We start from the raw sequence: 13742 nt of genomic DNA on the forward strand, positions 1-13742 counted from the left end.
AACAGGGCCTGCGTGTGAATGTGTATTCCCATGTCATGCCCAGTGTTCCCGGGATAGGCTCCTGACCAAGATGAATGGATGAATGAATGAATGAATTAGGGCCAATTTAGTGTAGCCAGTTCATCTTCTGGCATGTTTTCGTGAGGTCAAAGGAAACCGGAGAACCCGGATGAAACACAGGTGTATTCCCATGTCATGCCCAGTGTTCCCGGGATAGGCTCCTGACCAAGATGAATGGATGAATGAATGAATTAGGGCCAATTTAGTGTAGCCAGTTCATCTACTGGCATGTTTTTGGGCAGTTAAAGGAAACCAGAGAACCCGGATGAAGCTCCGGTGTATTCCCATCTCAGGCCCAGTGTTCCCGAGATGGATCCACTGCCCATCCTGGCCAAGATGAATGAATGAATTCACACCTAGGGCCAATTAAGTGTAGCCAGTTCATCTACTGGCATGTTTTTGGGAGGAAACTCCACAGTGAAACTCCAAACAGAGTGTACTGAATTGTATTATCAAACCCAGAGGTGTGAGCCAGCAGCACTGCTCTGTTTATGCCGCGTGCAGGCTTGTGTATGCCACTCCACTCCACTCCTCCTCCCCACCTCCTGTCCCGCAGTGTGCACAGAGATCTGCCCCCTCCGCCCACTTCCCGAGCTCCACTGCAGAGAACACCACAGCTCCACTTGCACTTCTCGCCTCCTGCTCGTGTTTAAATACCGCCACACACTCGTCCCTTTTCCACACCGGCCGCCTTCTCCAGGCATGGCAGACGGCCTTGTCCCATCATGGCAGTGCGACATTACACCCTCGACTTCAAGCTCTGTGCACCAGGTAAGCGGCGATGTGAAGTGAGATGAATGAGGAGGAGGAGGAGGCAGCACAAACACGGGCCTCTTCTCGTCTCCTCTCCTCTCTTCTCCTCTCCTGTCCTCTGCTCTCGCCGTGCCGGTTTATTGTTTGACTAATGGCTAACAGCAGCGGCGGCTTGTTAGAGTATTACATGCACTAACGGCGAAATTAACCCCCAGTATTACTGAATAACTGTTTCATTAAAACGCTTAAACATGGGGCATTTTTGACCGTAGGTTAGTTGACCTTAAGAAGGTAGCATGTGTGCTAAGGCTAGCATCATGCGCTTGCTGAATACACACACACACATACACACACCTACACACACCTACACACACATACAAACACTCGCCTAGCAAAACGGCATGCTAGCTTATTTACACATTTATAAATGCAGTTTTCTTCGCTAATTTGCAGTCAGCTATAACGCTGTCGTAAAACAGACGCGACGACAGACTGTACAGTAACTAGCGTTCTGCTAGCAGCAGTGTATTTTTAGGTATAATTGCTATATTAAGCACCTGTGCGCGACATGGTTACATATCAGATAACATTCATCAAGACACTATAGTGTAAAATCTCCTGGATTTAACCAGTCAGTCCATCACTGTTAATCTGTTTTAATCTCTGTCTCTTTGTGCTACCAGGAGCTTGGCACGTACACATGGCACACTTCTTAATCATTCATCACCCATCTGCTACAGCTGTAAAAGCTTTCATTTTGCTAATAAAAACAAATGATGTATTCTCGAATAGTTGTGCAGCGCTTTAACGTCTTCATTATCTCTCTAGATAGCTAAGTGGGCTTTTAGAGCAGAAATGTAAACAAAATCATCAAACTACATCAGGTTAGTCCACTGTTTCCAACTCTTTTCAAGGGAAAGTAGTTCATACATGCTGTCGCCGGATGACGTCAGGGGTCATTTGCATATTTTTTTGAATTGTCAGGCTCATTTGCATAGCAAAATATGTTACGCAAGGAAGGAAGATTTCCTGAAGACAATTACAATACAGTAGAATAGAATAGAGTTACTAGAGTTCAAATGAATACATGATACATTATTTCTTAAAAAACGAATTTGAATTTGGTCATGGCACCAAAAAAACAAAATATTTCATTGAATTTTATTTATATAGCGCTTTTAATAAAGGACATTGTCACAAAGCGGCTTTACAGAAATATATAAATTCAGGATATAAATTTTAAATTTATCCCTAATGAGCAAGCCAGAGACAAGAGCGGCAACAAAAAACTCCCTGAGATGATATGAGGAAGAAAGAGTGAGAGGAATCTGACTCAAAGGAGGACCCACCCTCATCTGGGTGACAGCGCAATTATAAATAATTCCCTTCTATAACTGTGTACTGTACTGTATAACAAAAAGTGCAGTTGTGTAACCAGGAAATTCATTATAGTTTTCACATGAAGTCTATTTTGTTGAAGTTATCAGCTGAGACTTGAGTGCAAAACTGTTTGTGGCAATCGCAGTCCTAAAGCTATCATAGCAATTGTAGTCCTAAGCCAATATGTATGTATTTACAAAATAGAGTCAAGCCAACTATTAAACATACTATCATTTCTATCATGAATGTAGACAGTGTGAACCAGGGTAGTGAGTAGTTTGGAAATGGACAAAGAAATTGGTTAATAAATGGAATAACTTGCTTTTCATTACTTGCAAATATAACCAGAAAGAGAGCTGAAAATGAAAAACAAAGAAACCAAACATTTTAAATAGGTAGAGAAAGACTACTGAGGCAACTGATTTTATTTTTCTTAAATATAACTTGTTGCAAAACTGTTGTTTTACTGAATGCTGTGAAATATGCTTCAGATATTGTGTATTGCACAAACAACAAAGTGTGTAAAAAGGAAAAGTATAAAACTGATTGCATGTTTTCATTTGCTTCTACTGGCAACAGAGATAGCAGGATACAAAGGCAGCTCAACGGTAGTTTAAAACCGGCATAACAGCAAAACTCAAAATCTGTCACTTTCAAACTAAATACACTGCTTTTAAAGTCCAACATGGTGACCACTGTTGTGTAATTTTATATTTAAAAATCAATCATACATTTTTAATAAGGCAGTAATAAAACAAGCATTTTTCCAAAATGGATGAATATTGTTATCACATTTGATATTATTATAAATAAAGAATAAATATGAGAATAAGTAGACCCATTCACTGACATAACACTGGATAATATATTAATACAATGATGTACATAGCTAATGTTGAGAACAGGACCAGGAAGCACACATCTGAGAGGAGAGTGCACCTGCTATTGAATGCTCAGAAGTTTAGTGGTGTGTTGGGCCAGTCGTTTCCGGAGCAGTGTTGGCTTTTGATGATCTTGGGGTCAGTTTGGTATAGGATTTGGGTAAATTTGCTTGATAATATTTTTAGACTCACCCTTCAACATAGAGACAAAATGTAGACTGAGAAAATCTGTAAAACAGGAAAAGCAGTAATGTTCCACAGGCTTTATTTAAAATGTAGTGAGTCAGTATGCAAATTTCATTCCAATGTTTTTATATTCCTGTGTGATTTCATTCCAGAGCAAGCCTTGTTTGCCTTATGCAAACATAAGAATGGACCTCAAAGGTTGCAATCATGGAGCAGCTGAGTGTCAAGCTATATCATCTTCTGGGATGAGCCTCTAGTATAAGATTAGACAAAAATGTACCCCAGAATTTGTCATTTCGACCGTTAAAATAACCTAGAATAATAAACATGTTACACTGTAAAGGCAATGTGATGTGTCATATCATGCAGCTCTGGTTTCACAGTTTAATAAGAATTTGCCTGCCACAATAATAAATCGTGGTGTTAGTATGTTTGTTAGCAGTATGTTTGAGAAATTTGTGTAATATAAGATCAGAGGATGGATTTGCTCCCAGGGTCAGTAAGACAGAAGCACTAATTCTCCTTCCTGAAGGAGAGGTCATACAATAGTAAGGCTGATTACTACTTTGTCAGCATATCTTCCTGTCAGCATATCTGCTTGCCTTCTCTTGTTCCAGCTGACCATTCTGCAACTGTTCGTGGTCTGCAGTCTATATTTCAAGAGCAGGAAATGACAGAAACTGTCCATGAGACAGAGGGGCATGGATACTTGGCCACATTTATTGGCAAGAATGGCAGGTAAGTACCATCACCCCCCACTGTGGTAACTTTCATTTATATGTACAGCCTTTGGTAGAGGCATCTTATCCAGTGTGACTTACAGGAGCGCTCGGTTGTCTACCTCAAACAAATATTTATTCTAGTGCATATTTGCCTGAATCTAAAGGTACCAGCTTGCTAAGGCAGTGCTAGTTAAGTGGATGATTGGTGGTTATTAAAGTGCTAATTGACAGGGTGGGCCTTCAAGCTACATTTGGAAGCAGCACCAAGATTTAGATATTTGGGGAGCTAGGGAAAGTTTACTCCACCACTTGTGCACCTGTACAGGAACAATTCTTGATGCTTGTCTTCCTTGTAGGTTGTTATATTATGCCAATTTATACTTCTGGTTTTAAGGGCTCGAGGTACAAGCTGGTGCAAGATTTCACCATTGCCACTGTGGGGAGTGACAGTGGCTTTGTAGGCAAACATCAGGTTTATTAAATCTATAGGAAGCCAGTGGAGGTAATGCAGTAGTGAAGTGGGTGAAATTAGGAAGATGGGGAAGACAAGTCAGACAGTTTCATTCTGGTTCAGAGTCATGCTCCAGACGACCAGTCAGGAGCAAATATCAGTAGTCCAGGAGCAAATATCAGTAGTCCAGGAGCAAATATCAGTACTCCAGGAGCAAATATCAGTAGACCAATCAAGCACCTGATACCCCTTTTCTGCTGAAAAGTTGCCAGTGCTGTATCAGGAGCTGTGATTTTATAAAGGCCTGAATTTTCACCAGTTTAAGAGTCATTCTCTCATGTAATTGGATGTCTGAATTCCCTTTTGCGTCTATTCGGCAGACTGTTTATAAGCAACAACCTACAAGTACCAACCTGGGTGTCTGCTGGTAGAATACTAGGACTGGTGGAGTAAAAGGGAAATCATTGGGCATTAGCATATAACGGTCTCAGTTTTGACTTACATTCTCAAAGCAGTGCAATTTAAAAAAAAGTATAACCAGTTTTCCCCGTGTATGAGAACCTATTATTAGGTTTCAGTAGATTTAAAACCAACAGTTAAACTGGTTTTAATAGTCAAACTGATTGGTAATGTATGTGAATCCTAGACATATCTCCTGTATCCAAGTAAATTCATTGATGAGTGGTTAAAACTCCCAGTTTCATTTTCTAATGTTGAGTTATGAGTCATGAGGATGAAATAACTTCAGCCATTCCATTCCATTCCATTCCATAGAGGGTTTGCATTTTTCTGTAACAACTAATCTGTTACAGAAAAAATGTTAACTGAACAGAGTGCAGTCTAGCCTGAAAGTACAAATGCCCCCCATGCCCCCTCTCTGAAAAGACCAGGTGTGCTTTTATTTTCAGACCCTCTTTGGGATAACCAGTGATTGGCCAGTTAAGTGCATCCTCTGGGCAACAATGGGCCGTGTTTAGATGGGCACGGGGCCACTTTAGGCCCTTTGTGTATTTGGCTTAATGGCTTTGGCACAGACTTCCGGTTTTGTGTGTGACTCGTAGTAAACACAGCTGACGGGCCTTTGTGTTGACCTTAGCTGGTATGAAGCTGGCCTGTGACAGACGGCATTTTATTTGGGACATTCTTTGGAGGGTCTTAAAGTTCTTGATAAAGGAACTTAACCCTCCATTACAAATGTAAACCTTTTTTGGGAAAAACATCTGCTTAATGGGGTCCTGCCAACATCTGGTGTTTTCTTAGGGCTGGGTCAGTGTGGAGAGATGGTCTCGGTCTATACTTACTGATTGTACTTGGCATAGCTACAGAGCTGTCAGTTGATGAGTATCTTGCCTAAGTAACTTGGTGATATGTAAGGAATTAAACAGGATAGGGCATGCTGTTATAGGAAAATAATTAACTTTTGGGTGGTGTGATGCATGTGACAGTGCATCCTGATGTGTTTTATTCTGCTTACGTATTTATGACAAAAACAAAGTGCATATATAAAACAAAGCAATTTCAGTATATTTGTAAGCTAAGTTAAGCAAAAAAATGTACTAAAAGTTTCTATTGCTGTCATGCCCCAAATCTGCGAGTTCTCAAGACTTTCGCTCGATGTGTGTTTAGGAATGAAAACCACATATAGTTGCCACAAACTAGCAATCAGTGCTTTGACTGGAAATGCTGGATGGTAGATTGGCTGAAACACATTGTGGTAGTTAAATTTCTGATTTTGATGTGGCTCAGTCAAGTGTTGTTAACTGGAAAAAAGTGGATTCTGCAGACATAGTGTAGCTCGAGCCTACTCCTGTGGGATTTACAACATACATCACATGATCAGAAAGCTCAAGTTGTTTTGTTTAACAGTAACATATTAAGTCTAAAGGTTTAAAAATAGATCACTTGTATAATCTATTTCCATGTTCCCTGTGGTACAGTGACAAAATGTGAGGAAGGTAAACATCTAATTAAGCCTTGTGTACCATCTTCAGACATCCATCTTAGGGATGCCTAATGAACACGTTATCCCTCTTGCATTCTTTGTTTCTCCAATATGAACTCTAGCGAAGAGATAGTTCTTAGCTATCCTGTATATTTTCGTGTAACAGTTCCACTGGGTTGCAATGCTTTAGTTTTCCTCTGGTACCAGCTAATTTATTAAAACTCCAGCTGTTGAGAGTGAGATACCTTATCCACCTTATCCCTCATCATTATGGGCAGGTTGGGACTGCTCCAACAGATGTTTAGTCTGGAAGCTCACTGATATCTCGAACAGTTGTGATGTGTGTTCTTTTCAGTAAAAAAAAACACTGAATGTTTCAACATCTAATAAAATCTTGCTCTTTACAGAATCTGAGTCTCTTTTTTTTCCCTGACATTGTTTTAGTTACTCAGACTTTATAGATATATAAGCTACATGGATATAATTGCTGTGGTACCCATGATGTTTCATTTGCCATTTTGTCCTTGAACAGGTTTGCTATCCTGAGACTGCACTCTCATGGTCTGGTTACGTTCGACCTGCAGTGTTGTGAAGGAGATGATTTAGCACAAGTGGACAATGTGAGTAATCATGGCTCGCATTTCCATAACAGACGCTGCTGTCTACAGGGTGTGATGCTTAAGTTGCTGTGAGTTTCCAGGAAATAGTAGATTTGTCTGAGCCAAACTTGCAAAATATCAGTTTTAATGGCATGCTAATACTAACATGCTAATACTGAAGCTTTAAGGCTCTTGAAATCTTGTTACAGAGAAAAACAGGACAGCGAAGGCACTCGTGACCATTTTTATAAATTAGTATGAGCCAAATTTCTTGTGTTTATAGTTTTATAACTTGGCTTTCAAGCAGATGAAAGTGATTCAAATGTTCTCGAACCCACCTAATCTTGCCAAATGCTCCTTTAGGTTATCTAAAAGTATTTTATGAAGTTTAGCTTGGTGTGTATAACCCTGTCATCACACTGTCAGTATGCAATTAACTCTGGTTAAACTGATACTTTTCTACAGCTACTGAATGCACTGGAGAAGAAACTGAAGACTCTGCTACATGGAACTATCCAAAGGGTGAAGAGGTGAGACTTGGAGAATTTTTTTATTCCTCTTTCTAAATGTATATCACGAAAAACACATTGTGACTGTGTGTGTGTGTGTGTGTGTGAGTGTTTGAGTGTGTGTATCGACCTCCAGAGGAAAGGTCGGAGAGAGGAAAGTGTTATTTAAAAAATGCTTGCAAGGACAGATTTATTTTTAAAATGGTCAGGTCTGGAAGTGAAAAACACCATGCGCCACCCTGTATGAGAGAAGGAGAGGAGGAAATCGATGGTATTGTTCAAAAACTGACACACCCCCTGTATTTACAATAGCATCACAACCAATACATGTGTACTCTCTCCATGAAACATACACATACCTTGGTCATAAAATCAACAATCCTGGTGAATGGAAGGAGCAAGTGAATGGCATCTTCGCTGAGTTTACATCCAGGCTGGATGTGATTAATAGCTGCCCTCTACCCCTTATCATGAAGCTGGAAGCTATTAGAGGAATTGAACTGTCTAAAGTACATCTATTTTCCAATGTCTATACTCAACAGAATGCATTAAAGTAAGTGAATAATACAACAGTGAGTTAAGTGCGAAAATAGTTTGGATTGAACACACACTGTAACCGAGACATTATTTTTCACCCCCAGTGAGAAGGTGGACTTGGGGTACAGAATATAATATGGATCTACACCAGCACACGGATATCCCACCTTCTGAACATGCTGAACAACAATGACAGAGATGTTAGAGAACTGGCTCACTCCTCTATGTTTCTGGATTTAAAAAGACGCAATGTGCCATTAGCAGGGGAGTTAGAACCTCACGTCCTTGGCTTCAAGAAGAAGCCCAGCAGGAAACTTGATGACTGTTCTGCTGGCTTTGGGGTCTGGTCAGACTGGCCGGATCTGAATGATCTGTGTGTCCAAACCTTGAGTGGGCATGGGATGGCTCCGGGACAGTGAGTGTCTCAGAAAGCCTTATAACTGACCCACTCACCAGTGTTAAAGCAACCGTAACCTACAGTGGACATACTGACATTGACAGGTGCCCGACAGACTTTACTGGATTTACAAACAACACCACGGGACTGGACTGAAATTGCAGGGAAAACTGGCATGTCTTTCCCATGCTGATCATTCTGTGTCTCATTCATTCTTTTAGAATGCTACACTCAATGAAGACATTCTGAACTTTGCAGTAAAATCTAGAATACAAGTCCTCCAGAAACAGGAGCAAGCCAGTTCTCTAACATCTCTGTCATTGTCGTTCAACACCAGACTTAATCTCTCAATCTGGTCTTCTACTACTCAGCTTCCTCACTGCTTGCACCATATCACAGAACAGGTTATTGAATCTCTACCCCACATTCTCGATGGCTGTTATGCTTTCAAAGGGCTGTACATAGCATGTCACAGTTGATTAGCAGACCTCATAACAAAAGAAATATCAATCCATTTACCTTTTTCTGTGAAATGTACAAGAATTCTTGTGTCAAACCTGCTATGTTAAGCCTCTAACAATGATTTATTAATTTCTGCAAATCTGTCTGCTAATACACCAGATGTTGTTGTAAATGAAGACTTCTGACAGGTCTTTGTCCTAGAGGTAGACTGCACATTTGACTATAGCCTTGAAGAAGCTTTCATGACTAAGGTTATTAAGTACCAGCCACTCCTGAATAACATCTCAGAGTTCGGCTACAAGTGTAGACTATTGGTCTTCATATATGACAGCCTAGGACATGTCCACAGACAGTTCATCAGGGGCTTACACCTGGTAGGGGCGCCTAAAAGGAGAGCTAAACAGGTAGCAAAATACTGTTCAGTGTCTATCACTGGCAGCCGTCATATATGGAGAGCCTGTATTACCATTTTGCTAGGTGGATATAAATAAATTGTTTGTGTGTGTGTTTAATGTCAGGCTCCCTGCACTGCAGCGAGGGGGAGAGGTGGACAGGTACTGGCCGACAGCTGATGGCAGGCTCATAGAGTACGACATCGATGAAGTTGTGTTTGATAAAGACTCTGCTTACCAGAACATCAAAATCCTGCACTCGCACCAGTTCGGCAATATCCTCATCCTCAACGGGGACGTTAGTACGTTGCACATGCCACACCTTTATTGCAGCTTTCATGATGACTTTTTGACATGTATGAACGTGTGGACATGTTTGTGTATAAATTCATTGTAGATTTAGCAGAAAGCGATTTGCCCTACACACAGGCCATCATGGGCAATGGCAGGGAGCACTATGCTGGGAAGGAGATTCTGATCCTGGGTGGAGGAGACGGAGGGATCCTTTGTGAAGCAGTCAAGCTCAAACCAAAGATGATCACCATGGTGGAAATATCCTTTAGACGTCTGTTTATTTTAAGCATACTTTATTCTCTGGACAGTTACTCACTCCCATGTAGAATTTCTTATTGGAGAAAAAATTGTTTATGCAGCTTTGTTTTATTAGGCGCTTTATTGTACCAGACATTTATATTTTATATAAGGTTAGTACTGCTGTTATAGTAGAACTTGGGAGATCCATATTGGTATGGTTAAGTGAAAAAAGGGCTTAGGGGGAGGACTGCTCTTCACCTCGTGTGAAATTTGTAAATCACGTCAGAAGTGTGGACACACCTGCTCATAGAATGGTTTTCTTAATTTTTCCTACTATTTTGGAATAATAATGAAGGTATTAACACTGTCTAATTCATTTATGTGACCAGAAAAAGTGTTCAAAATCAAAATTATTTTATATTTTAAATTCTTAAAAATATTCCTGATGGAAGCTTTTTGGGGACACTTTGCCCAGGAAGCTTTTCTTAAAATTCCCAAATAGGCAGGACTCGCACTGCTTCTCCTAAGATCTAAATGAAAATAATGAATTATATTATAAAAACAGCTAATTTGGGGAAATTTAAAAAAATACGTAATAAGGCCCAATGTTCCAGCATGACAACGCCCCTGTGCACAAAGTGAGCTCCATGAAGACATGGTTTGTGAAAGTCGCAGAACAGAGCACTGACTTCAACCCCACTGAACACCTTTGAGATGAACTGGAATGCCAACTGCTCCCCAGGCCTCCTCGCCCAACATCAGTGCCTGACCTCACTAATGCTCTCGTGGCTAAATGGGCAAATCCCCATAGACATGCTTGAAAATCTAGTGGAAAGCCTTCCCAGAAAAGCAGAGGTTATTATAACAGCAAAGGGGAATAAATCTGGAATGGGGTGTTCAACAGTCATATTTGATTCTGATGCTCAGGTGTCCACGTCCTTTTGGCCATATAGTGTACTGTACAGGGTTAATGTTATTAAAACGAAAGTCCTTTAACATTATTTTACTTTTTCATTCCATAATTCACACGTCATGACGCTGTAATGAAGTGCAGTTAAGAGGTGCGGTGTTTTATTTCCTTAATGACCCCTGCACATAGACCAGATGGTGATTGACGCATGTCGGAAGCACATGAGGAAGACTTGTGGGAATGTTCTGGATAACTTGAAAGGGGACTGTTACGAAGTAAGGACACAAGATATGTTTGTAGAATAACGAGTTCAACAAGATGTCTTATTAATGTTTTAGGAATGTACAATGTTTCTGTTTAAGTAGAATGAACTAAACATTCAGCTTCATTGTTTAGCTGCTGGGCTTTTAAACACTGAACAGAAGTGGCTGCTTGTTCTTTGATTTTTCTGTCTGTGTATATCAAAATTACGTTACAGTTACACCTCATGACATACGTTCCTCTGTAAATATCTATCTATCTATCTATCCATCTGTCTGTCTGTCTGTCTATCCATCTATCTGTTTATCTGTTTTTCTGTCTGTCTATGAAACTTGAGCCATCTGAAGTTTCTAGCTAATGTCTTTTACCAAAGGTTATACACGTAACTGCCTCCATCCTTTCTTCTTTTATCTCTCTCTACATCATTCACAGGTTTTGGTAGAGGACTGTGTTCCAATACTTAAAAAGTTTGTAGAAGAGGGAAGGACATTTGATTATGTCATCAATGATCTAACCGCAATCCCCATTTCTACAGCACCTGAGGAGGGTTCGTGTTCATATTTATGCCTTCGTGTAAACCTCGTTCAGACTAAATGCTGAAAGATTCTCAGAGCTTTCTAAACTGTAATAACACAAAAATTGCACAGCTGGTTAACTTCTGAAAATCTGCATATTTGCAGAGTCAATGTGGGAATTCCTGAGGCTCATTCTTGATCTTTCAATCAAAGTTCTACGACCTAGCGGCAAGTACTTCTCCCAGGTAAGCTTGTGGCTCAGAGGTTGAAGTTAATGACATCTATTTGTAGGATTTATACTAGGGATGGGAATCTCTTGGCATCTCAGGATTCAATTCGACTATGATTCAGGATGCCCTGATGCAAGCTTCATTGATCCATTTTTTTTTATTATTTCTACAGCCTACTTTTTTCCCCATATAATCCCCTCTATAATTTACTTGTGAATTATGAACATGCTTAAAAGTTTGATTGATATTTCGTGAACTGTTACAGAATCTATCAAGAGAGAATCATGAAATCAATGTTCTTCCATACCTTGTTTATTTGAGATGATGCTCTTCCTACAGGGTAACTGTGTTAATCTCACTGAGGCACTTAGTGAGTATGAGGGGTTGCTGAGAAGGCTTTCATGCAAGGTGGATTTCTCCAAAGAAGTGGTGTGTGTTCCCTCCTACCTGGAGCTGTATCCTTTGTCTTTAACTTCTGACCTTCCCGAACACACTGTGTCTGGTATTTGAGTGACTGACTGTGTAGGGTGTGACAGTACATCAAATGTGAAATAGTTAAACTGTAAATGTTTTTGGGACATTTTAAATCAAATTCTGTTTATATTTAGCATTTAGAAGATAATTTGACTAGGGATATTTGAATGAATATAGGATTGTAATGTAGACTGTAAAATAAAAGTGTTCTTTAAAATAAAAATCGATATCTGGAAAACACAATAAATCATGTCCTACAGAGCTGGCCACATCCACACAACCCTGTAGTATGTGATTGTATAGATACAGCTACATGTTTCCTTCACCTTTATTAGAAATGTTCCTTAATAATGTTGCCTCAGCTGGATATTCTACACCATTTGGAAGAAGTAACGCTTAGTCCCTGCTTGCTGAAGCCTCACCCTTCGATGTACTGAAGGGAGACATGCACACATTTCTCCATGCACTGTTTTACTGTCCCTCTGTGCCCTCCTTTTTTTAGATGCTAGTTTTTAATTTCATTTTTGAAATCACACAATGATTGTATGTTTGTTTTTAGTTTGTTAGATGGTTTAATGTGCGGTTGTTCGGTGTTGACCTTCTAGTGAACACTGTGGTGCAGTGTGTGTGTGTGTGTGTGTGTGTGTGTGTGTGTGTGTGTGTGGATGGGATGCTGGAGATGATGCTGAAGCCTGGAGGGTAATTATGCATGTTGTCCACCTCTGAGTGCAGTGATCAATCAGACAACCGGCTGTTTTCATTCTGGTTTTATGATAAATTATGCTTTTTACTGTAGTTTCACTTATCTGATTGCGTGTGTTTTTTGTTTGTTTGTTTTTTTTTTTGCCTTCCTTTTGTTAAAGAGCTTTGATTTGATTTGACTCACTGGACAGATAATAGCAGTGCTGATGCTGAGGGTGCTCCAGGAGGATCCTTCCTGTTGAATCATATGTGTTAAAAGGGAAAAGGGTTCTGCAGTGGCAGACTTCGTTCTAGATTTATTTTGCTGAACTGTGAATAGTGTTTTTTTTTTTTTTTTTTTTTTTTTAAATATGATTAGCGCCTTTTACATTCTAAGTTTAAGTTTTCTGTGTGTTCGCGTATGTGCTTGAAGGAGAGAGGCTTTTACTGAATGTAGTTCCCACATATTTACATTCATGATCCATATTAAGGTGCTTCATTGACCTTATTTATTTGATTTTATTTCAGCAAATACACAGTAATCTTGCTCTGAAAATACACTGAGGTTGTCAGAGTGATAAACATCTATTAAAGAAACTTGGAGACAATGTTTTCTGGCCTCAGAATTGTCTTTCAGAATTGTTTTTTTCTTCTGAAATTTAAATTGTACATGGTGGAGGAGCAGAGGGGGATTAAAATTTAAGATTCAATTAACCTATTTATGAAGAATTGTGTTTGGAAGAGAAAAGGCATGATAAGGTACACAGGAAAATGTTATATTTCATTAAATCTATTCCCATGACCTAGACTGTTTCACTAATTTGCAAATGACTCATTTTTATGTAATATTTGACATGTAATATCAT

At 39.7% G+C, this 13742-nt stretch overlaps 1 protein-coding gene across 1 annotated transcript; it reads left to right on the plus strand.

Moving 5' to 3' along the window:
* Window positions 1–628: 628 nt before the first annotated feature.
* On the plus strand, window positions 629–13484 carry sms (spermine synthase). Its single transcript, XM_026938325.3, has 11 exons — window positions 629–831; window positions 3878–3998; window positions 6908–6995; window positions 7440–7504; window positions 9398–9573; window positions 9669–9823; window positions 10901–10990; window positions 11409–11523; window positions 11657–11736; window positions 12061–12176; window positions 12558–13484. Exons 1-11 carry the CDS (start codon window positions 786–788, stop codon window positions 12586–12588), a joined length of 1083 nt encoding a protein of 360 aa, XP_026794126.1. The 5' UTR covers window positions 629–785; the 3' UTR covers window positions 12589–13484.
* Window positions 13485–13742: the final 258 nt, after the last annotated feature.

The sequence above is a fragment of the Pangasianodon hypophthalmus genome, chromosome 15 (assembly GCF_027358585.1).
Source record: "Pangasianodon hypophthalmus isolate fPanHyp1 chromosome 15, fPanHyp1.pri, whole genome shotgun sequence".
Lineage (NCBI taxonomy): Eukaryota > Metazoa > Chordata > Actinopteri > Siluriformes > Pangasiidae > Pangasianodon > Pangasianodon hypophthalmus.

Excerpts from the sequence above, each read along its gene's own strand:
- sms (XM_026938325.3), top strand. The coding sequence starts at position 786 with ATGGCAGTGCGACATTACACCCTCGACTTCAAGCTCTGTGCACCAG. Across the intron at positions 3,999-6,907 it reads TTTATTGGCAAGAATGGCAG|GTTTGCTATCCTGAGACTGC; the intron begins GTAAGTACCATC and ends GTCCTTGAACAG. Across the intron at positions 11,524-11,656 it reads TTCTACAGCACCTGAGGAGG|AGTCAATGTGGGAATTCCTG; the intron begins GTTCGTGTTCAT and ends GCATATTTGCAG.